This window comes from Canis aureus, chromosome 2 (assembly GCF_053574225.1).
Source record: "Canis aureus isolate CA01 chromosome 2, VMU_Caureus_v.1.0, whole genome shotgun sequence".
NCBI lineage: Eukaryota > Metazoa > Chordata > Mammalia > Carnivora > Canidae > Canis > Canis aureus.
Window position 1 is genome coordinate 28,596,324 of NC_135612.1, and position 22,936 is coordinate 28,619,259.

Sequence of the window (22,936 nt, forward strand, 5' to 3'; positions counted from 1 at the left end):
GGTGGTGTTGACATAGCTTTATTTTCACAGCCCAGGCCTACAGCCTGCCTGCCAACTTAGAATGTGTGTAGTTGACCGCCAAATAATTTGTCTTACCAGCACCTCTTACCCCTGGCCTTTGCTATCTGTGATTATCATTTCTAATCAGATCAATTTTACTAAACCTGGGTAAAATATTGCCTTTGACAGCACTGGGACCAAAATCTAGAAAAAAAAATTTTTTTTTAATCCATCCATGATCTCACTGATAATGCCAAGGAAAATTGAAAATCACTTTAAATTAATATCAGCTCAGCAGCTTCATCACCAGGCTGCTGGGGTGGAGTGCTGAATTTTTAAACATCATTTGAATCACTTGGTTGATCATAACAAAACAAGACATTTTATTAGATCATTAATAAGAGTACTTATCAGAAATAAGTGCCCCTGGATGGATGCAAATCAGCCTTCTGGGGCCATTTATAACTGTGGAGAGAATTACACTGCCTGACTTCAATAATTCACCAAAGAACAGAGAATAAACAGCAGCAAACATTAATTTTATAGGACAGTTTCATATGGTTTATGCTTTGAAATAAAAGGGATATGACTCTTGACTCCTGCCTGAAACTAAACTCCTTAAAAAGGAGTGTCTCCTATTGCTGGCTTCTCCGGTATGGAGACTTCGTACTAAGGAGCATTTGTGAATCCACGGGTACCCTGCCTAAAATATGTAAGAAACCAACATATAAATACTTTAAAAACAATTAAAACTTTGTACGCTATCATGTCCTCTGGCAAATGGCTATGGATTCTTCATGATCAAGCGCTTTACTTGTCTAGGATGGGTAGCAAAGTATCTAAGAAACAAAGGATCCTTTTTATGACCGTGAGTTTGCAGAACTGAGTAAGGGGGTTCCGATCACAAGGATCGTCTCTGAAGGTAAGGACAGGCAGGGGCCTCATTTGTAGCTGCTAGCCCAAAGACGGGAGCGGGAACTGCTCTGCTGTGTTTCCAAGAATGACAGACGCTCTGGAGCTGGAAATGAAAGGTCGGAGCTGGGTCCTCTCACCCCAGGCAGAAAACAAAGAGACCATGAGAAGAGGGAGCCAGTCCAGTCCACTCCCTCTGCCCAAGGGCATGTCCCCCAGCCCCTGATCTGCTCAGTGTCATCAGGTGTGACCTTCTCTTCTGCCACTTTGTGTGTGTGTGTGTGAGAGAGAGAGAGAAAGGGGGGAGGGGGAACGTGCGCACACACAAGGGAGTGCAAGTCAAGGGAGGGGCAGGGGCAGGGGAGGGGGAGAGAGAGAATCCCAAGCAGACTCCCTGCTGAGGGCAGAGCCTGCCCCGAGGCTTGATCTCCTAACACTGAGATCATGACCTGAGCTGAAATTGAGTCATACCTTTAACCATCTGAGCCACCCACGCGCCCCTCCTCTGCCACTTTAAGCCAACGCGTTTGGCCTTCCTGCAGGGTCTCCTCCGCATTCCCCCCCAGGCCTCCCACTCCAGAAGAGCAGGACTTGGGGAGTCCCCTGCTCCAGGGGAGCCCTGGGCTGGGAGAAGGTGGTAAGAGGTGGTCTTGTGCTTGAAATGACTGCCTTTTGACACCAGAACTAGTGGTGATCTGCGAACCCGTCCCTGTCACTTTGTGCCTGGGCTGTTGAAGCCAGAATAGTCCAGCGAGCTGTGTGGTCACCTGCCTTTAGGCGAGAGCCTAGATCAGCTCCCATGTTTTCCTGGCTTCTGGTCAGTGCTTTTTTTCCCCACTCATTACTTTGCCGTTGGACAGACTTAAGTCTGTAGAGAGTTACTGATACTAGAAGATGATTTTTGTGGCCTTGTAGAGACAGCCTTTTGAGAGCAGAAAAATAAATTTTGACCGAGATGATAAGAGTAATGGTTCCTACCACCTGATGAGTGCTGCAGCTCGTTACTCTATACCTTACTTTACCTGCGTGGGTTTTGTCATCCTTGTAACACCCTGTGAGGTAGATACTTTGATCCCTCCTGCTTCAGAGAAGTGAACCTCATTGCCCAAAGACACAGAGCTAGTTGATGGTACAGTCAGGGTGACTGCGTTGAAAGTAGATCTAGCTCCACGCTGTATCCATCCTGCTCAGTGACGCCTTTTACATGGACAAGACTGATGTTTGAAGGTGAGGCAAATTACGGCATGCCGGGGGACCTTAGAATAGGAAGATCTAAATGGCAGAAGGAATGAGGAACGATCTCAGGCACGAGCCCAACCGAGGCCATTATGGTGCAAGTCAGGAGGTGGGGAGGCTGGATCCGTTCCAGGGAGGGTCGGCCATGTGCCTGGAGCGCTGACCATGTGCCAAGCACTGTTCTGAGCTTGTTATTTATTCTCACGTAATTGATCCTCACAACAAGCCCATATAGTAGGCTCTGTTGGTGCTCCATTTTACAGACGCAGGAACTGAGGCAGTCTGGCTCCAGATGAATCATTCCCTGATGCTGCCTTTCTAGGGAATCTCATTGTTCAGGAATGGGAGAGCAGCAGGTGTGTAGGAACTCTGAGAGAGTGACTCTTTAAAAAAAAAAAAAAAAAAAAAGATTTTATTTATTTATTTAACAGAGGGAGAGAGAGAGAACAGAGGCAGGGGGAGCGGCAGAGAGCCCTTGTGGGGTCGGTCCCAGGACCCTGGGATCGTGATCTGAGCTGAAGGCAGCCGCCTAACCAACTGAGCCACCCAGGTGTCCTGGGAGAGTGGCTGTTGATCCCACCCTCATCCTGTGTGTAGGCCTAAGAGACGCTCCCCAAGACACTGTCCAGCCCGTATTTTATGCCGGAACCTGGAATTATTAGCCACCCTGCTCATGGGAGAGCTTGGCGGTTGGGGTGCAGAGAAAAGGACTTTCTCTGCCACATGAGGGTTTTCTCATGAGGCCTGCGGTGATCGGGGCTATGACGAATGGTTTGCTGTGATAACGTCTGTTAGTTCTCATGACTTCAGAGGAATATGTGTCAGCCTCTCGGGGATGTTCCATTTTATTACCTAACCAAACACAGTCTATTTTTTTCCCTCTGCTGATTGCCCAGGCTCTCTCTCGAGTCGCTTTCTCTTACTGAGCCTTGTGGGGTCTCAGTGAGTCATACCCTCTGGCCGACCTGTGCCAGGGAGGACAGCGGCAGCGCCCACCGTGGCACCTGGTGTCCCCAGTGCTGGACGTGTGGTGAACCAGAATAGGCCTTCTCTGTGCCCACCTGGTCTGTCAGCCTTCCAGGGGAGAACCTGGGGGAACAGAGGGTTGTGGCGTCTCTTCTTAGAGAAATGAACCTAAAGCCATTTCTGCTACAGTCTTTCTAGCACTTTTGCTTTTGTTTTTAAGCAGCCTGGTCTTCTGACACAGAGTCTCTTTCCTGAGATATCCAATTGAACTTTGTCTCTGATCACTGTGCCTCCCTATTGTTAGAAACTGTAACAGTAAATCCCTGTTTCCAGAAAGAAAATACTGGGTCATCCGATCAAGCATAGAGGTTCAGACTTCCAAAAGAGAGGGTTTGCTCTAACCATCCTGAACTCTGAGTGTGCCCTGACTCGATCTAGACTGCAGTGAGGAAAGCTCCGGGGGCCTCCTCCGCCTGGTACATTCCTCAGTCATTAGGCCAGCTCAGTAATGTAGGCCAAGGCTGTTGCCTGCATTTCGGGACTGTGCTCCCTCTGCAAGTACCTGAGGCTGCTGGCAGCTGTGTAGCGAACATACTTTTCCTCGAAGAGTGTGCATCCCTTTGGGAGCTATTCTTAAGCCCATCTGTTTTCAAAACAGTTTGAAGTCTAAATATCTGGGGAATTCCTCTAGTTAATAAGTGAAGAATGTTTAAGCCTGCTTATGGTTTTGAATTTGGCATTCTCATTAAGGAAAGTTGAAAAATGCTGGGTAGCTTGATCTCTGGCTATGAAATCACTGACATGGACAGTAGTTAATGAACTGGGTGTGGATGCAGTGTACAAATCTGGCTTGCTGGTTTTTTTGAGTTTTAAAAGTCTCTAACAACAAAAAAAATAAAAGTATCTGACATTGTAAACGTGTGTATGTGCACATTCGTTGACCACACAGTATTTCGTGGGTCTTAAATATATAAGAGAAGGAAGGCTCTAGAGAGGGGAGATTTTTGATAGAGTTATAAAGAGCCTTGTTTGTGAACACCCACCTTGTACGTTTTATTCTTTACTGCGTGTGTGTTCGGTGCATAAGGCTTTAGGACCATGTCACTTCCTGCTGTGAGCTGCCTGGCCTTCAGGAATTGTGCACACAGACGGGGAGATTCGGACCTTAGGCTGCAGGTTGTATCTTCAGATACAAAAAACCAGGATCGACGTGAGTGACATATTAAAAAAACGAGTTTGAACGTTTCAGTGGGGCTCTTAGAAATAGGAGCGTAGCCTACAGGAGACTTTGGCTTTTTTCTTTAGCTCATTCAGAGACTTTTAAAAATTATGCTCACTGCTTAGCAGTATTGGTTACAAGCAAAAACGACTTCAGTGAGAATATAAAAGGTTTGAAAAGAAAAAAGTGAGCAATGACCAGCATCGTCTTGGTCTCTGGGTAAATCCAAAGTTATCCTCTTGGTTTCAAGGACGAGGGTCGTCTGCATATTTGAGCCCAGTTCGCTGGTAATACCCTTTAGTGGCTGATTGGAAACCACATGGCTCTGCTGAGAGCTCTGCAGGCCGCCCAGAGCGGGGGTGGCTTTGCGATGGGCTCGCTCGGGGGTTCTGGGTGCAGGCTGCCGCAGTGGTGAGCGGCTCTGGCCCTGCACCCTCCGGGAAATTGCTGGTGGGCTTTCGGCCCGCGGGGGGTGCCCCGTCTGGGGCTGGCGGCTGCCCGGTCCCGGTGGCTCTCGGACGAGGTGTCTGCGGCCTCCAGCTCCCACCCATCGCCTCCTTAGCAGCGGGTGGCCCTCTGCACAGAGGCCCACTTGAACTGAACCCTCCGTTTCCTTGTGTCAGTAGCACAGGTGGGTGAGATTTTCAGGGCTGGGGTGGGGGTGTGTAAGGAAAGAACCTTCTTTGCTGTTAACAGCGACTATTTCCAAATTAACGTTGTTGTCTGGCACTTCTTAGTGAGTTTATGAAATGATACCATATCTGGTTTTTTTTTTTTTAAAGGACTTGGTTCAAAAGAGGCAGTACCTATATTTTACAAACTTCGTATTTAAATGACAGATATTCTCAGGAGTTGTTGGAAGTCTTCCTGATGGGGGCCACCAGTTTGCACCCTCGTGCTGCCTCCAAAATGACAGGATTCCTAGAAGGAGTACCCTGATTCTCAGATTACCTGCAAAATCCCAAGTGTGGCCCTGGCTCTCCGTCTGCCCGTGACTCACTGGCCACCTGGAGCCTCTCCGGCCCCTCTGCGTGCCCCCTGCCCTGGTCCCGGGCGGCCAGCACCCCTGCTCCGCGGCGGGGGGCTCGGGTGGCAGCCTGCCCACCACTCCCTCGGGGTCTCTCGTCCCCTGGGTCAGCCGACATCCTCCCGCGACCCTGCGGGTTCCGGCTACTCAGGAGGAGCCGCCCTGACGCCGGGTCAGACCGGCCTGTGGGCGCCCTGCACCCCGGGTCCCGCGGCCCTGCGAGCGCGGCCGGCCTCCCCTGGTCGCGGCGCCAGCTGGCCTGTGCGAAGGGGCGGGCTTGCTGGCAGTGGCCCCAGCTGGCAGCTGCGGACGGCAGCTGGAGCCCCACACGCTCCCCGGGAGGAAGAAGTAGAAGCAGGGAAGGGGAAGCTGAGGCAGCTGCAGGTGAGTCAGGGCTCTTCGGTAGGAGACCTCGGAGGGCGCCCGCTGCGCCAAGCGGTCTTCAGGCTGGGCCTCTGAGTCACTTTATAAATGTCCTCATTTATTCAAAAGGGCATTTTTATTCTTTCTTAGTACTTCCATGTATTAACCATAAAATAAATGTAGTGAGAGCAAAACCTGCATCGGAGCAGCTCACCACCGCGTTGTACCGTACCGTGAGTCCTCCCGAGGTCGCTGCCGGGCGCTAATGTTTCTCCTGTATTGTTTAATTAGAGAAGGTTCTTTGCCGTGTGCGTGCTGGAGGATGGTGAGGTGGGATTGAACCTGACGCCAGGAGAGTCGGGACGGGACGGTGCGCCGATTCCAGCAGGAGCACCACCCGCAGATCCCACGCTGGGATCCCACGCCGGCGGCGGCAGCGCTGGCCTTGGGCCCACGCTGTGTGTTTATCAAGGAGCAGGGGCCCCTGCTTCATGCTCTCGGGGCCCCGGGCTGACGGGGACGCCTCTCTCCGAGGTGTCTTTGATCTCATGGGAGAAGTAAGGGAGCTGGAGAAGGAGGCTCCCGCTCAGGAACTCTGCTGCTTGGATGTGACATGTGTCACTTCTCAACCTGGACTGGCTGGAGCCAGTGCCCTGGTCAGACTGGATGTGGGTGGGGTGGAAAAATATGGCCATCGTCCACGGAGAGACAGAGGAGGTTTGAAAGAATAATAGAGTCTTCCCCAAAAGCTTCCGCAGAAGCTTCCAGTCAGAATGGGACTCTTGTTCTAGTTGATTCTTGGGTTTTCTGGGTTTGTGTGAGAGACTCAGAAATAACAGATGGCATAATCCTCTCCGTTTATCATGTTTGGTTTTTCTTAAGCTGTTGGAAGGGAACCTGACTGATGGCATTGTATCTCGTGAGCAGCAGTGATTCTTTCTGCCTGTGTATGGAAGGGACTAGAAAGCCTGCAGTTGCTGTAAGAATGAGTGTCTGTGCTCGCCAGTGCTGGGAGAGGCTGCCCAGCTGTCCACTTAGACAAGCCAGAAGCCTGTTCCCTAAGGGTTATTTATTCTCAGAGTTGAGGCACTTAGACAGAGGGCATTTGGAGTCTCTCGTGTTCATTGGGCGTCCATGAAGAAGGAAGTTATATATCTTGATTTTTATGCATAAGTTCTTCTAAGTTATTTGGTTTCCATCCTTTGTTACTCTCCATTAAAACACTCTACTGTCTTATTGATCCTGAAAAAACTAACGAGGCTCACCTCAAGACTTATATTTTGCTTGGTATCACAGAATTAATTATGAACTTGAAAAACACCTTTAGTTTAAAATTACATACAACAGTGACATTAAAAGTTTTTTTTTTTTTTAAACTTTTACTTGAACTTTGAAGTTCAAGCTCTAATTCCATGGAAACAAACCAAAAATGTTAGGATCCCACAGTATATTGAGGGCACAGGCATACGACCCCTGGCTTGTAGGATGTGCTCCAGGTCACTCTTCAGAGTCTTCCTGGGAGATTGATTCTTCAGGCCCTCGTGTTTGACAGAGCATAAGACCCATAAAGAAGGACATGCTTTCTAAAGATTTTTAGATGATGAGGTTTGCACAAGGAAAAAAAAATGAAACCAGTTAAGTGGACTTCAGAAATCTCATAAGGAATGAATCATTTAGAAAATAGGACCAGACAAGTAGACGTGCTCCCTCGGGGGGCTGATGTCTCAGGGAGGAAGTATAAGAATGACGCCTCTAGAAGTGGTGCTTGGCAAGCGGATGGATCCCATGTAAGAGGAGTGAGAGTGGGCATAAGAAAGAGGTGTGAGGAGCAGGGAATTAATGGACACACTTGATGACGAGCAAGAGTTCACTGGGTGCTCCAAATGGCTCGTTCAGTTGCTTTCGGAGGGTGGGCCCTCGCCGCCCTGGAAGGGCCAGCAGGCAGCAGAGACCGCTGAGAGGTCTCCCCTCAAGGAGGGGAAGCATCTTGTAGGGGGAGCCAGGCCGGGCGCGGGTCGTAACCAGGATGCCTGTGCATGAGCTGGGTCTCCCCGGGAAGTTCCTTGAACCAGGTGCCGAGTGGACAGCCCAGCTCCAGGGGAGGAGAAGTTGAGAGAAATAAGGCCACGTGGCGAAACTTGCAGTTTTCTGAGGTAGTCCAAGACCTTCGGGGAAGTAAAGGCGGTTAACAGCAAATGACCTCCTGCCCATAGTAACCCGGGGGCCCCGTCTTGCCAGTTGCTGAAGAGAGGTTACTGAGCACAATAGCTGATTTGTGTGTGATCCAGACGAACGTCAGGGCCCCACAAGGGGCAGGTCCAGGGCCCCGTCCCTGCGCGTGTTCACCGAGGCAAGCTGGAGTCACGCCCCGTCACGTCAGCCTGCCATCTTGGACACACAGACTAGCATGGACCTTACACAGAAATTCAGAAAAACAGCTAAAAGTGTACCAATGAGGTCAATTCGTGAATGTCCAGCTTACGGGGCTTGGCGTGCTCGTCAGGCCTTTGTGGAAGGCAGAGGCTAGCAGTCGTTTCATACTGCACCTACACGTCACACTGCTCTCTGTGGGAAGCCTCCAGAAAGGGGTTCTTGCCCGTAGCACCGCTGACATCGCCTCCTTGGGGGGCTGGCCTGTGCCCTGCAGGCTGGTGGGCAGCGTCCCTGGCCCCCTGGCTGCCCGCAGCTCGTTACTCTACTCCACGAGGACCCGCCGAGTGCTCCCTGAGTGCTCCCCGGCAGAATGCGGGCGGAGGTGGGGGCTGGAAGGGGGAAGGAATCGGCGGGAAGCTGGAGGCGAGCGGGGACGCAAGGACGGGGTGCGGGTCAGTGCGTGTGGGCCTCTTCTCCCCGCGTCAGGATGCCTGCATTTCCTCAGTCAGCTCGAGGGGGGCCGGGGCACAGGAGAGGCGCAAAACCTCTTTGATAGCTGGTGTTTTTGGTGGTTGTTTTGGGATTTTATTTGTTCATGAGAGACACACAGAGAGAGGCAGAGGCACAGAGAGAGGCAGAGGCATAGTAGGGGCAGACCCCAGGGTCCCGGGATCGAGTCCCGCATGGGCTCCCTGCACGGAGCCTGCTTCTCCCCCCACTATGTCTCCACCTCTCTCTGTGTCTCTGCCAGTGCGGCCACCTCACCGCGTGTGACGCTTCCTCCAGACCCTGTCTTAGACTTCACTGTACAGAGAATCTCCTGAGGGCTTGTCAAAAACCAAGTTTCTGGCAACAGCTCCAGAAAGTTTGATTCAGTGTGTGGGGACCAGAAATTCAGAGTTTTTTTTTTTTTTTTTTTTTTAAACCAGGTGGCCTACGTCTCCCTCTAGGAGGTGGTAGATGGTCCAGGGGCCACACTTCAAACAGCAGCCTCCTAGAGGGTCTTTCCAACTTTTGGAAGGCAAAAAGCACATAAATTCTATTTGCCTAATCCTCTTATCCTCCCAGAAGATTCTGGGAGACCATATTGCCAAAGAAACCACCGGTGACGTGGGAGCAACATGCAATCTGCTCGGAAGTGTATTGATCATTTGAGTCACATGGGTCACGACAGGAAATTTATTATTTGACCATATGATCGCGTGATCGGTATGCCAGCGATTAGTAACAGCTCAGGCACGTTGAGCACATGATTGGCCTACGCAGCTGCCCCCGGACTCCTCGCGGCAGCCTTGGGAGCCAGAGGTCGCTACCCCAATTTTTGCAGGAGAGGAAACGGAGCTGGGCGAGGTGGAGGGTGAATGGCCTGTCCGAGACTCGCGGCTGCCAGCGGCAGAGCGGAGCCTGGCGTCCGTTTGCCAAGGCCCGGGAGCCCGCAGCCCACAGCCCACGCAGCGTGGCGCTGCCAGCACCTCAGGCTCCCTGCACACGCGGCCGGGAGCAGGCGGGGAGTGACAGAGGGCCCAGGGCCTTCGAGGGGTGGCCTTTGAAGTCATGGGAAGGGGGCACCCGAGCCCGCAGCAGCCTTGCCCTCACCCCAGCCTGGGCCCCGCTGGTGCAAGGGAATCCCTGAACAAGGGCCTCCTGCTGGAGGGGGGGTGGGGGGGGGCGGGGACCTTCGTCCCAGGCCCGTGGAGCTCTGTCGCCCTGCGTTCTATATAAAGTGTGATTCCGTTTCGAAGAAATACAGCAAACAGTTCTTAGAAGTAAAATCCCTTCGGTGAAGGACTTTTCCAGCTTCCAGGATGGCATCTCTCAGGACAGGGCTTCTCAACTCGCCCAAGGAGCTCCCCAGAGCCCGCCCAGCCAGCCCTTGACGTGCTCCCCACCAAAACTCCGGGTCACCAGGGCCCAAGAGGGCCTGGGCAGGTTTCTGTCTGTCTCTCTTAATATATATATATATTTATATATATATGTCCGTATATGTATACAATTATTCTGATTCTGAGGTGTACTCAGTATTATTCCTCCCAGGAATAACACAGCATCACCTGCAAAGGAGTCTCACCAAAAATATTAAAGCCGATTCTAAACTAGCCTTTAGATTTAACCTCATTTCTATAAAGCAAGGGATAGAAAAAACTTTAAATGACCTCATGAGGAAGCAGACAAACCTGTAAGGCACCTGGCCTGGTATCTTCAAAAAAAGAAGTCCGTGTCAGGGGAAAAAATGCAAACAGGGTTAGGGGTGAAAGGATTATTTTTCACTAAAAGAAACAAGACAGCCCAAGGGGCGCCTGGTAGCTTGGTCAGTAAAGCACAGGACTCTTGTTCTCAGGGTCTTGAGTTCAAGCCCTATGTTGGGTCTGGAGCTCACTTAAAAGAAACGAGACACAAAACCAAATGCAATGCATGAGCCTTGACTGAGTCATGGTTTTAAGAAAACAACTATAAAAAATGGGGCAGGATAGGGAAATTTGAGTGTGGACTAGGCTCTGGATATAAGGAAAGTATTGTCAGTTTTTTGGGGTGTGTTAATTTTATTGTGGTTATGTAGGAAAATGTCTTTATTTTTAGGAGGTGTATGCCACGGTGTTTAGAGTTGAAATGTCGAGTCACATCTGTGACTTGTTTTCAAATGGTTCAGAAAAAAAAGCCTGCATGTTAGTGTGAGGCCGTGTACCAGTGTTGACTCTCAGTGTTCATAGTCTGTTCTTTTCAACTCATACCCATGTTTGCCAATTTTTCATAATAAAGTAGAAAAGAGAACCAAGGTGAAGAAGCAAGCTAGTGTTCTTCAGAACCCTGTCGTGGGCTCCTTTACAGGCTTTGCCGCTCTGGTAATGACGGCACCCTTGTCTCCTGTGACGCGCGTCGGCGTGGGGTCCGCTCACTGTGCCTCTGCCCCTTGGTTTCTCTTACGGTCACCTCCTGGCCAGCTGGCCCTGGGTGGCTGTGCCTCCCCTGCCCCTCTTCCCTGCTCACTGACAGCAGGAAGCTGCCAAAGATAGGACCCTGTGATGGAAGTTACAAACCCAGTTGAGCTCAGCTCACTGCCTTTACCCTTGTACGAGGGCTTTGTGGGGGTCGACCGTTGGTCGGCTGCCCGCGCTGCGCTCTGCCTGCAGTAGCACTGTAGGGCACCGGAGCTTGCGGTCCGGCTCTCCCTCTCCCTCTCCCTCTCCTTCTTTCTTCTTCTTACTTGCTAAGTATTACCTCTTATTACTTGTTTTACTCTGCGGACCTTCGTGATAATCACAGCACCATTTCCTGAAGTCAGAGGGCTGTCCAGTTATCCACAACCATCTGGGCTCTGTGAAGTCAGCCGTCCCGGGATGGAAATGTACGTAGTGGCCTGCGGAGAGAGGACTTTACCTGGAATGTCAGCAGGGGCGGGTCTTCTTTGAGTGACTTCTGGAGGAGCAGGGATCACAGGGAATAGCAGCGGATGGCATGTTGAGGAGCTGTGTGCGGGAACCCCCCCCCCCCCCCCCCCCCAGGTAACAAGATCTGTAACGAGGATCTGTCTCCCCTTTGATGTGGATGTTGTGCCAGCAGGGCTCTCCCTTTGCACACATGGGACGTGGCCAGAGCGCAGGCTACCGTGGAAGCCCCTGATGCACTTCCAGACTTTCCTTTGTCCCCTCGATCTGAGGCCGTTACTTGGTCCCCAGGGAAGCCCGCCAGGCAGCCTCGGGCAGCATGGCTACTCCACTGCTCCTGGCAATTGGCGAACTCGGCCTGGGAGACCAAGGCACGCTCTCGCCCTGTTCAGACAGGAGTGAAGGCCTCATCCCAGCCGTGCTGGCGTGGATGTGGGGATTCGGTGCAGCGGAGGGGGGATTGTTTTAGCACGGATGGACAGAGGACTGTGTGAACGCAAGCACTTGGCCCGCCCAATGGTCCTGCCCTAGGTTTGCCGAGGACCATCTGGCTACGCCGGACACGCACGCCCTCTGCTCTCCTAAAGCATCACATCGCTTCTCTCCTGAGTGGTGACCCGAGAGGCTGTCGCAGGGCCCCGAGGCTCTGCAGAAGGACAAGCACATAGCAGTCGTTCGTTCCCAGGTGTCCCACGGAACAGAGCAGGAGCAGGGATCCAGAGTGGCTCGCACAGCGGGAGCTGCTCTTCTGACCTAATTAAAGGACTCGGTAGAGGCCTCAGCCTCTCCTGACGGGCTGTGCACCTGCTGCTCGGTGGCCCAGGGCGTCCGGGGCTCATCCCTCGCTGGTTTCTCCTTCTCCTTCAGAATGGCTCCTTCTAGACGGTCTCCTGCAAAGCTTTCTTTGTACTGGTAACTCTTCTCTCAAGAAGTGTTTCTCTGGTGGGGGGGTAGCAGAGTGGGGGGAACGAGTGAGTGGGAGTAGGCTCTACTCGCGGCCTCTGCCGTTTAGGTCACAGTGAGTGCGACAGCAGGGTGGGCAGTGAGGAAGTAGGGAGTGAGAGCAGGACCCTCCCGGGAGGCCAGGTGGCCTCTTCTGTCTCTAAGTAGCCTGAGCCTCCCGTTTGCCTGCAGGCAGCGGCCAGGGTCCTATTCCCCGGTGAGCTCTTCCCGCAGTTAAACTGCTGTCTGGCCAGGGCCTCGCTGTGCAGGGAGAGGCCCGAGGGACAGGAGCTGGGTGTCCAGCGCTCACTCTGCCGCGCAGCGGGGGGCCAGCACCCTCCGTGGTAGCTCCTGGAGCAGCCCCGGAAGGGGAGGCCAGGCTGAGACCTGGGCCGACGGGTGGCGGGTGGCCGGGGGAGCTGAGTTGGGAAGGGGGCACGGACTCCGAGTCTGAGGGGACCAGAGCTGTCCCTTGCCCGGGCGTCCGAGGGGCTGGTCCTTAGGACGGTGCCAGGCCGCTTCCCAGAACAGCGTGTCCCGTGACCGTGTCCGCGGGGCCCCTGGGGGCGCTGAGGCTTGGAGGCGGGGGCAGGTCCAGCCCGGCCCTGGGCCCCTTGCTCCCCAGGGCTCCCCCCACCCGCCGCAGGCCCGCGCTCCCTGGCCCCCGGGGAGCCCACACCACTCCCGGGTATCTCACCGCTGACAACAAGGAACCCCGCGGCTCTCCCTGCCCCGGGGGGGGGGGGGGGGCTCCCGGGGGAGCAGGGGCCAGACCTGAGCTGGGAGAGCACAGCCCCGGGCCGAAGCCACCTGCCGGGGACCAGGAGGGGCCGTCGTGAGCCGGGGCGGGCCCGGTCAGCGGCCGCGGGGGGACGTCGGGCGCTCGGCGGGGTCTTCTGGCTTCTCCGAGCCCTGCCCGCGCGGATCCTGGCGCAGAAGTCGGCGCGCGAGGAGGACGGACGGACGGACGGACGGACGGGGCTCGGGCAGCGCCGCACGGTGCACAGCCCCGGGCCGTCTCCGCGCTCGCAGGGGCTGGGGCTGGGGCTGCGGGGCTGCGGGGGCCCGACGCCGGGCCGAGAAGGGGCCGAGGGGTGGGGGCGGCGCCTGTGCGCCCAGAGCTCTCGGCCCGACGGCGGCAGGCCCGGTGAGGGATGAGGGGCGCGGGGTGGGCGCGGGCGGAGAGGGAACCAGCGCAGACGGCGTGAGCCCGGGAAGGGGAGCCCAGACGGAGGGAGCCGGGGCGGCGGGGGGCGGGGGGGGGAGACCGGGGCGGCGGGGAGGGGGCGGGGCCCGGGGCGGGGCGGGGGCAGCGGCGGGGCGGGGCGGCGCCGCGCGGGGTGGGGCAGGCCGGGGCGGGCCGGGGCAGGCCGGGGCGGGCCGGGGCGGGCCGGGGCGGGCCTGGCCTTGCTGACCGCCCTGCTCCCTCCGCCCCGCAGGTGAGGCCGCAGCCGGGCCATGGCAGCATGACGCCCCGGGCGCGCGCCGCCGGACGCCGGCCAGCAGGAGCCCCGGGCCGCGGGCGTGAGCGCCCCGGAGCAGCGCCTCGTTCCTGAGCCGCCCGAGCCGCCTTCCGCACGCGCTCGCTGGAGTCTTCGGCCCGTGGACCCCCGACCTTCCCGCCTGGAGCACCAATATGTGTCATGTTATTGTCACCTGTCGCTCGATGCTCTGGACCCTCCTGAGTATAGTGGTGGCCTTCGCCGAGCTCATTGCCTTCATGAGCGCCGACTGGCTCATCGGAAAAGCCAAGAGCCGCGGCGGCGGCGGCGGCGGCGGCGGGGCCGGCGGGGGCGGGGGCGGGGGCGGCGAGCCCGACGCCCGGAGCGGAGGCCCGGCCGAGCCGCCGCACCCGACCCTGGGCATCTACGCCCGCTGCATCCGCAACCCGGGCGTGCAGCAGGTGCAGCGGGAGACGCTGTGCGGGCCCTACGCCGAGAGCTTCGGCGAGATTGCCAGCGGCTTCTGGCAGGCCACCGCTATCTTCCTGGCCGTGGGCATCTTCATTCTCTGCACGGTGGCCTTGGTGTCCGTCTTCACCATGTGCGTGCAGAGCATCATGAAGAAAAGCATCTTCAACGTCTGCGGGCTGCTGCAAGGGATCGCAGGTAGGCGCGGGGAGCGGGCGGGCTCCCCCCGGGCTGTCGGGGTGGGGCGGGCATCGCACCCGCGGCGGGGGCCGCCCCCAGCGCCCCAGCCCTGCGACCCTTCCCCCGTGTTCCCCTGCGCTGCCCTCTCCCCGGCTTCTACCTTGTGGGGCCTTGTGACAGTAACTACTACTTTTTTGCTTTTGCCGGTAAGTTAAAAGTGTGCTGTCCCGTCAGCGCATCCCCCCAGGAGATCTGGGGGCCCCGCAGCGCCGCCCTGCGCGGGTCGGCCTCGCACTGGGGGAGCCTCGCGGGAGGGGGGCGAGCCACGCAGTTGGGTGTGGGGGGGGGAGAGCCACGCAGTTGGATGTGTGTGGGTGGGGGAAGGGCTATGCCGTTGGGTGTGGCGGGGGTGGAAAGAGCCATGCCGTTGTGTGTGTCGGCGGGGGGGAGCCTCACGGGAGCCTAAGGGGTTGGGTGGGGGGGGGGGCGCGGAGGGCGTGCTCCGGGGCTCCGGCCTCAGCGCCGTCCCCAGCCACACGAGGTCTCAGCCTCGGAGAGGAAGCAGCGGCTGGGAAGGAATCAGTATCAGCTGCTCTGTGTTTAATAATGTTCTGGCTTGAACTGTCTCCTGGAGCCTGACGGAATGTTCTATGCATTGACTTCAGAAAATACAGACTAGGTGTCCCGCTTTCAGGCAGTTGCCCACCAGTGAGCTTGTTAGGCCTCGGTGGAAGAAAACGGAGGAGCCCTTCACGGTGACCCCAGAGCGGAGGCTGTGAGCCGCAAGCAAACGTCCCACCCCGCCAGCGCTCAGCCTTTCCCATACGGGTTGGAGGGGTGTCATCTCTTCCCGACGGCACAGGGACACACACGCAGACGCTGCAGCCTGAAGACATGGTTGAGGAACTAAAAGAATAGATAGACTCGCTTTGATTTTTCAAGGGAAAAAAAAGCCACTTTTTAAACAATCGTAATCCAGGTGTAATTCCGAACTCTAGCAGGAGAATGGTCATCCACGCACAGCCCTAGCTGAAGGTGCTGGTGACTCATCCTCAGCAGACCCTAAAGCTAAAGCTTGGTGCGTGGGACTCCAACAGGCAAGATAAGCAGTGAGCCGGGTGTCCGGGCTGTAAAGAACCAAACCCCAAATGAATTACCTCTGGGCCGCGTCCCAGCAGACTCGAGCTCAGCAGGACTGGCCTCCACTCGGCAGATCAAACAACAGTGCTTTTCCCAACAGCTGATAAGCTAATGCTCTCGGTTTCTCTGATCTTAGGGGAGCCCCCATACATATTTGTGCGTGGTGGCTGGTGGATGAGGGGCCGAGAGAAATGATAGGGCCCACCCGGTCCGGGTCCGTTTGCATGGAGGATGCGCTCCTGGGGCCTCATCTCGGAGAGAAGGAGCCGTGCCCTGAAGTGCTCAGGCCCTGGGACTCTGTCTCTGGGAGGCGAGGATTCTGATGTCCAGTTTTGCTGGAGATAAATGTGCCACCTCTCTGGACCTTGGCATTCCTGACTGAAAAATAGGGAGATTGGAAAATATGACCTGACCTTAGAGTTTTTTTATCTTAGATTTTTAATTTTGTGAAGCTCATTATTCCGTTTTTGATTCACTTCTGAAAAATGAAGTTTATCCCCTTCAGGTTGGCATTTTACCTTCCAGATATGTTACATAAGGTTCATCTTTCTCTAGTCAGAGACGTGCTCCTCCTTTATTGCCCTGAGACACACAGTGCCTCAGGGGTATGTGCATATGTGCTGTATGTATCTTAAAACTTGTGCTGAGAAGTATTACAAAGGGCTTTTTTTTTTAAGGTTTTATTTATTTATTTGACAGAGCACAAGCAGGGGGAGCGGCAGGCAGGGGGAGAGGGAAAAGCAGGCTCCCTGCTGAGGCTGGAGCCAGATGGGGGGCTCGATCCCAGGACCCAGGGATCATGACTTGGGCAGAAGGCAGATGTGTAACCAACTGAGCCTCTCAGGTGCCACCCCCCACCCCCAAGGCTTTTGAAAAGCCAGAATAAACAGACCAAGAGAAGGCAACATGCACAATTTATTAATCCTGTTGAAGAGCCCTGGTTGACCAGAGAGGTGGATTTCTGTGTGATTTTTTCCTTACTATGTTGTATTTCCTCCTCCTTGGTGATTTATGCCTTTACTCTGATTTTTACCAAAGTGCTGGTATGCAGGCAAAACTCCTGGTCTGTCATCCCTGAGAATGGTTTTCATCCTGAGAACCTGAGTGCCTTTTAGCAAATCAGTGGACGTTTATAGTATGAAGGGGGCATCTTGGGCCTTAGCGCCATAAGCTGTCTTTTACTGTCATTCAGAAGCAAGCCACTTCTAGATACCCTTTTAGTCTTACAGTCTGTTTACAGGCACATTTTGGTGGGGGGGTGGTGCACAGAGGGAGAGGGAGACAGAGAATGCCAAGCAGGCTCCGTGACCAGCATGTAGCTCGATGCAGGGTTTGATTCCCTAACTCTGAGGTCATAACCTGAGCCAAAATCCAGTTGGATGCTTAACCGACTGAGCCACCCAGGTGCCCTCATGTAGTTTTTAATAAGGTGTTAGTCCAGTGAACTCAATCTCTAAGAATGAGGATCAGTCCAACAAATGTTTTGGTGTTCTTGGTTGCTGTTTCACATAAATGTCAAGAGTGTTCATTTTGGCACAAAGATCAGTACATGTCATAGGAATTATTCATATACTCCAGTGAATTATTCCTGACTTTTCTCTCTCTCAGTATCAGGCCTCGGGAAAAAGGATTAAAAAGAAGGAAATAGTAGCATACTTAAGGTGCTAGTCTGTTGGTCACCTGTCCATTCTAAAAGTTTAGATTTTCTAAGGTAACTTTCTTCCCGCCCCTATCACTTATGTTCCCTTTGCATTCATACAGCATCTCAGAAAGTCTGAGATTACCTAAAATTTTGAATTGGCACATGGCAGAGACTCCTATATAGTCAGACTGCCTTGGTAAGGCCCACTGATCTAAGGCTAAGAACTGAAATACAAGAAGTGGTAGTTTATTTTCTCCTCGCAGCCCAGCAGCATCCTTTTTGAGCAGAAATCATGGGTAAGATGACTGCACTAGCCAAGTGACTGCCTCATGTTCCCTTCCCTCTATAAGGGACGCTTGGTGGGCTCTTTCTGTCCTGATGAAGGTCTCTACTGGGTAGCTCAGGCCAACGTAAGCAGTAGCCATGGTCCTTGAATCTATGGCTGAGAAAGTGCAGCAGTGTCTGAAACAGCTGACTGCTTTGTGTCCTGTCGGCCAGTATGTAATAGCATCTGGGCAGCCCCAGCCTCAGCCAAGGATCTGGTACAGCTTTGAGCACCAGCCTTTCCCCCCTGCACCCCGCTTCTCAGCCCTGGATCTACGTGACGTTGGAACAAAGGGTGAGAAAGGAGCTGTTGCCAGTGCAACAAAAGCATTCTTTAGAAATACACTCAGACTGTGTTTGTTCTTAAAACTTTGATTTTGGCAAAAGTGACATTTTTGTAAAATATAACTGGAAGAAAAATTACAAGATGTGGTAAGCATATTCCTAGTACAACTGATTCTAAAGAATAAATAGCCCTTAGGTTTGTGTAGCCTCATTGTCTATAGAAAGTATAACATAAATTATTAAAATATGGGTATTTTGATTTTAGAAGTGGATGTTAAAGAATTTGCTATCTCAGTGGAACTCTCAAAATCTAGATTGCTTAAAAATAATAATAAAATAGACAATAGTTATCTATTGTCTACTAATTAATGAAGATACTGGATTTGCCTTCAAGGCAAAGCCTCCTGGTGTGAGCACCCATCTGACATTTCCTAAATACTTAGGCACAGATGCTGGAGTTCCGTACTTGCCTCTTGGCAGCAATTAGAGGTCAAGCCTTACCTGTCTCTGGATCATTCCTGACCTCACATGAAATGTCTAATAATTTACCTCACTTCTCTAAATCTCTTTTCTCACTTATAAAATGGGTATAACGAGGTATAATACATACCTCACCATTGTTTTGTGGATTAAATTAGGTAATAATATATGAGAAGAAAGGCTTAAACACAGTACTTTGCACAAAGTAAATAATAAATGGTAGCCATGTGGTTATTAAATTTTTTCTGCTTTCTGGGCAGGTCTTAGTTTTTTTGTTGTTGTTATTAATGTTTCCTAGAATTGCTGCATTTTAAGGAGTAGTGATTTCTATTCCAGTCTTGAGAACTAACCTTGTTCTGCTGAAAATCAGACATCACTGTGTTGTCTAGGGCCATTCCCCGGCTCCCTCTAGCCGCCTGTGTTGGGGCCGAAGAGGGTAGAGCATTCCTGTGTGGCTCTGGTGTGACTGTGGGTGTCCTTGGGGCATTTTTTCAAAAAGCAGAAGATTGCATTGAATTGACAGGAAAACTGAGAACTCCTTCCTCTCACTGCTCTTCCCCCTGACCCTCAGTCTCTAATCCCTTTCCTTTCTGGAGGCCGCTTCTAGCAGTCGAGCCTTGACTGCAGGTGGCTCTCCAGGCTCCCTTCACAGAGTAAATCACAGGCTGATGGGCCTTCCCTAGGTGAGGACTTGTCCAGATCTTGGCAGAGCCAGAAGCACACATCAGGCCGTAGCCCTCTGGGATTCATTACAAAAGCTGGGTAACGGGCCAGCAGGGTCGTGGTTGCCAGCTGTCTTCCTTAGGTTGTGACCTGGATGTAATCCATAATGAAACCGTAGAACGCAGAGATCCAGGTTTTCCATGACGGCATCGAGCAGTTTGTTTTTAGAAATGCATGGAGGGCTCTCTTAGAAGTCTATGGAATCCCCAGTGACTCAGGGTTGGGACAGAAGCCATTAAAGTGAGCTCAGGGTTTGGCTCCCTGGTCCTGGCTTGGACTCTGCCGCCGGGCTGGCCGCGAGGGTGGGGTAGCACGGGCTGCGGGGCCGCCTGCTGATTTCTCGGGCTTCCTCGTAGGCGTCTGCGTGGCCCTCACGCTCTAGTCCCTGGAGCCCTCTGTCTGCACCCTTAGGGTCCAGCGGGACTGCCCCGGAGCTGCGCCACCAGTCTGACGGGATTAGCTAGCCGGGGGGCTGGGCCCTGCCTCGGGGGGCTGGGGCAGAGGGTGTGTCCGAGGGAGCCCCCCCTGTTGTCAGGCCCGGCCTGGCGTGTGCGGGCTCAGCTTTCTGGGAAGGGGGCAGTGGTTCAGGATGGAGGGGGACAGTATGCGCAAAGGGACAGGAGTAAAAAGAATCGGACAGAGAAGACAGGTGAGGATTTCACCTTTGCTGCTCGTATAGTTGCTTTGTCATAAATCAAAATGTGTGTGCGAGCGTGGAGAGGCCCATGAAATAGGCCGCGATCGCGCTCCAGGTCGTGCTACTGCCAACTGCTGTTTCTCACAGGATGAACAGTAACTATCAGGAGGACGACCACGACTCAGCCCGGTCTCGGCGTGTATTTTGGCTTCTCCCTTGCTCTCTACTCATTCACTTCTGGGCCAGAGAGACCGGCCATTGGAGAGGAGAAAAATAAGAACAGGGGCTTCAAAAACATAAGGACAGGGGAAGAGATTCCTGAGTCTCACAGGGAACTTGCCCTGGAGTTTTACACCTGAAACATTTACCTGGCTTTCTCCAAGAAGGTAGTGGGACTCTGCCCAACTTCAATCCTCAGAGAAAAAGTATGAGGAAATAGAGGAAGCATCTCCTGCTTTTCCTTCTTAGAACAAAGCGCTGGAAGCTTCTGGCTGTCAAAGGAGGCTCTTCATTTCTGGTTCTCCAGACAGAGAATGCGCCCCAGAAGTCAGGTCCAACCAGTTCTATGTCTCAATCAGTTTAAAACACCACTGATTTGGGGCACCTGGGTGGCTCATCGGTTGAGCATCTGCCTTTGGCTCAGGTTGTGATCCTGGGTCCTGGGATTGAGTCCTGCATGGGTTTTCCTGCAGGGAGCCAGCTTCTTCCTCTATGTGTCTGTCTGTCTGTCTGTCTCTCTCTCTCTCTGTCTCATGAATAAATAAATAAAATCTTAAAAAAATACCACCGATGATGACAGATCTACTAATTCATCAACCTCCAATAATCCCCTAGTAAAAACTGAGTATGCAGAAATGTACAGCAGGTCAGAACTAAATTTCAATTCAAGGAGTTTTTATTGGATGCCTACTAAATGCAAAGACTATAGACTCAGGTCTCCAATTTCTTGAGTTTCTGCTCCCCAGCCATATTACAATAGAGTCATTGTTTCATAAACTATACCCTAGAGAACCAAAACTATATATATATAAATCATTATATATAAAGGGAACCGAGAACTCAATCATATCATTAGATAAAAAACTACTCCCTAAAAGCAAGCGGAACAAGCAGGCATTAATATAAGTCCAGGGAGTGGGATCTACTTTTAAAGAATCAGTTGGAAGGTCTAGAAGAAAAGTGCAAATTCTCTTAAATTTCAGAGCAACTGATACACAAATAAAATGTGGAAAGCGGTTTGCCATGGTAACCACTTAATTATAGATGTAAATTATCATGGAGCCATGGATGATGTCCACATTCTATTAACTAATAATCACTTAAGTATGGTTCTGAATACTTACATGAGCAGTTCAGGCACTGTTATAAGAGCTAAATGCAACAAGAGTATTCTAAGCTGTGACGCCACTTGAAAAGTAACGTGCATCTCCTGTGAAGAGCTGTGCTCCAGCACAGCTGGCCATATTTATAAGTTCAGTTACTGTATACAGTCTTTCCAGTAACTTTATTAAATGTCCAGGACTCACTCTTTTTTAACCTTTTTTTTTTAAGATTTTATTTCTTTGAGAGAGAGCACAAGAGGTGGGAGGGGCAGAGGGAGAAGGAGAAGCAGACTCCTCACTGAGCAGGGAGCCCGATGGCCAATAGTTGAGGGTTGAGGGGCTTGACTAGAACTCCTGGATCATGACCTGAGCTGAAATCCAGAGTCAGACCCTTAACCAACTGAACTATCCAGGCGCCCCCAAGAATCACTCCCATTTGAAAAATAGCCTCTACTACTGATGAAATCTAAAATAAACAGTGAGAGGGCAGCCCGGGTGGCTCAGCGGTTTAGCACAGCCTTCAGCCCACGGCGTGATCCTGGAGTCCCAGGATCGAGTCCCACATCGGGCTCCCTGCATGGAGCCTGCTTCTCCCTCCTCTGCCTGTGTCTCTGCCTCTCTCTCTCTCTGTGTCTCTCATGAATAAATACAATCTTTAAAATAAAACAAACAGTGAGAATGCCAAACCAGTATTAAAAATTTCAAACCAAAATGCCCAGCTGCTTTGTGTTGAGAGTTTTGAGGCCAGTGTCAGGGCCCTGTGTGGAAAAGACACCTGCTTCATTGGAGGAGTTATTTAACATAATCTGGACGTTAAGACTTTAGCAGGCAGGAAATTTACTTACTGTCCTAAAAATTTTATTGCTCAAAAACAATCTTTTCATGTGTCTTTTCCTCTGCTATACACTACATTTTTATTTATCTTGGAAGTTTATTTTGAATGATCAGTGTAATTTGGTTATAGTCAAACAGAAGCTCTTTCTTAATCTGGCATGTTGGATGAATAATTTATCAAGAAAATATTTTATAAATTTTTCCAGTTGCATGTAAACAGTTTAAAAAATAGCTTCTCTTGAGAAGAAAACTCTATCACTAATTCACAGGAAGGAATAATCTGGCTAAATTAGAATGTTGGATGCATTCTAACTATAAAGAGTTAAGGCTTTAGAAATTGCCAGGGAAGTAATTTGCATATAACATGAATCATTGCTGAGAAAGACTTCAGAAAGCTTCAACAAGGGAGAAACTGCATCTTTCTTATAGATTGTTTCTCCATATATTCTAAGGGCATGCAGGCAATTCTTAATTGATGGTCATTAATTCTGAGTAATTCTAACAGAAACTTCCTCTGGAGGCCTTGGTTATAAAGTCTTTTTATGAAAACTATGCTCTGATTGTCTTCCAAAGAATTCTCTTTATGTTGTTGTGTCATCTGTCCACCCCCGACCCTGGAAAAGTATTTTTCTTGCCAATTATAATTCCCTGGGAGTGTTTTTAGTAGGAAATCAGTACCATACTAGATTCTTCTGGGGAGATAGTATGAGCATTAATACAAACTTTTAAAAAAATTGACACCTGATCCTTCACTTTTCCCCTCAGAAAAATCTTACTGGTTAAAAACCTCTGTTATTAATCATGTACAAAGGTGACATGTAGATATAATCTGCTCTACAAAGACACTGTGGTACAACCCAAAACCCTTTTCATGAAGAGTGAACCCTCTGACCTCCAGTTCCTGATCTGCCTATCAAAGCAGAGTTATTAAATGTCAAAACTGGACCCAGTTTGACTCGTTCATAAGCTCTTGAAATTTTAAAATGAGATGCAGTGAGAACAAGTTTAGATTTTAGATTCCCAAGAGACAGGGAGTTC

At 52.0% G+C, this 22,936-nt stretch overlaps 1 protein-coding gene across 1 annotated transcript in view; it reads left to right on the top strand.

The window, feature by feature from the left end:
- LHFPL2 (LHFPL tetraspan subfamily member 2) overlaps window positions 1–22,936 on the top strand; it is a 152,771-nt gene that overhangs the window by 114,973 nt on the left and 14,862 nt on the right. The window contains exon 4 of the mRNA XM_077867201.1: window positions 13,861–14,529. Coding sequence (XP_077723327.1) covers window positions 14,058–14,529 — 472 coding nt within the window. The 5' untranslated portion in view covers window positions 13,861–14,057. The remainder of the gene's footprint in view (window positions 1–13,860; window positions 14,530–22,936) is intronic.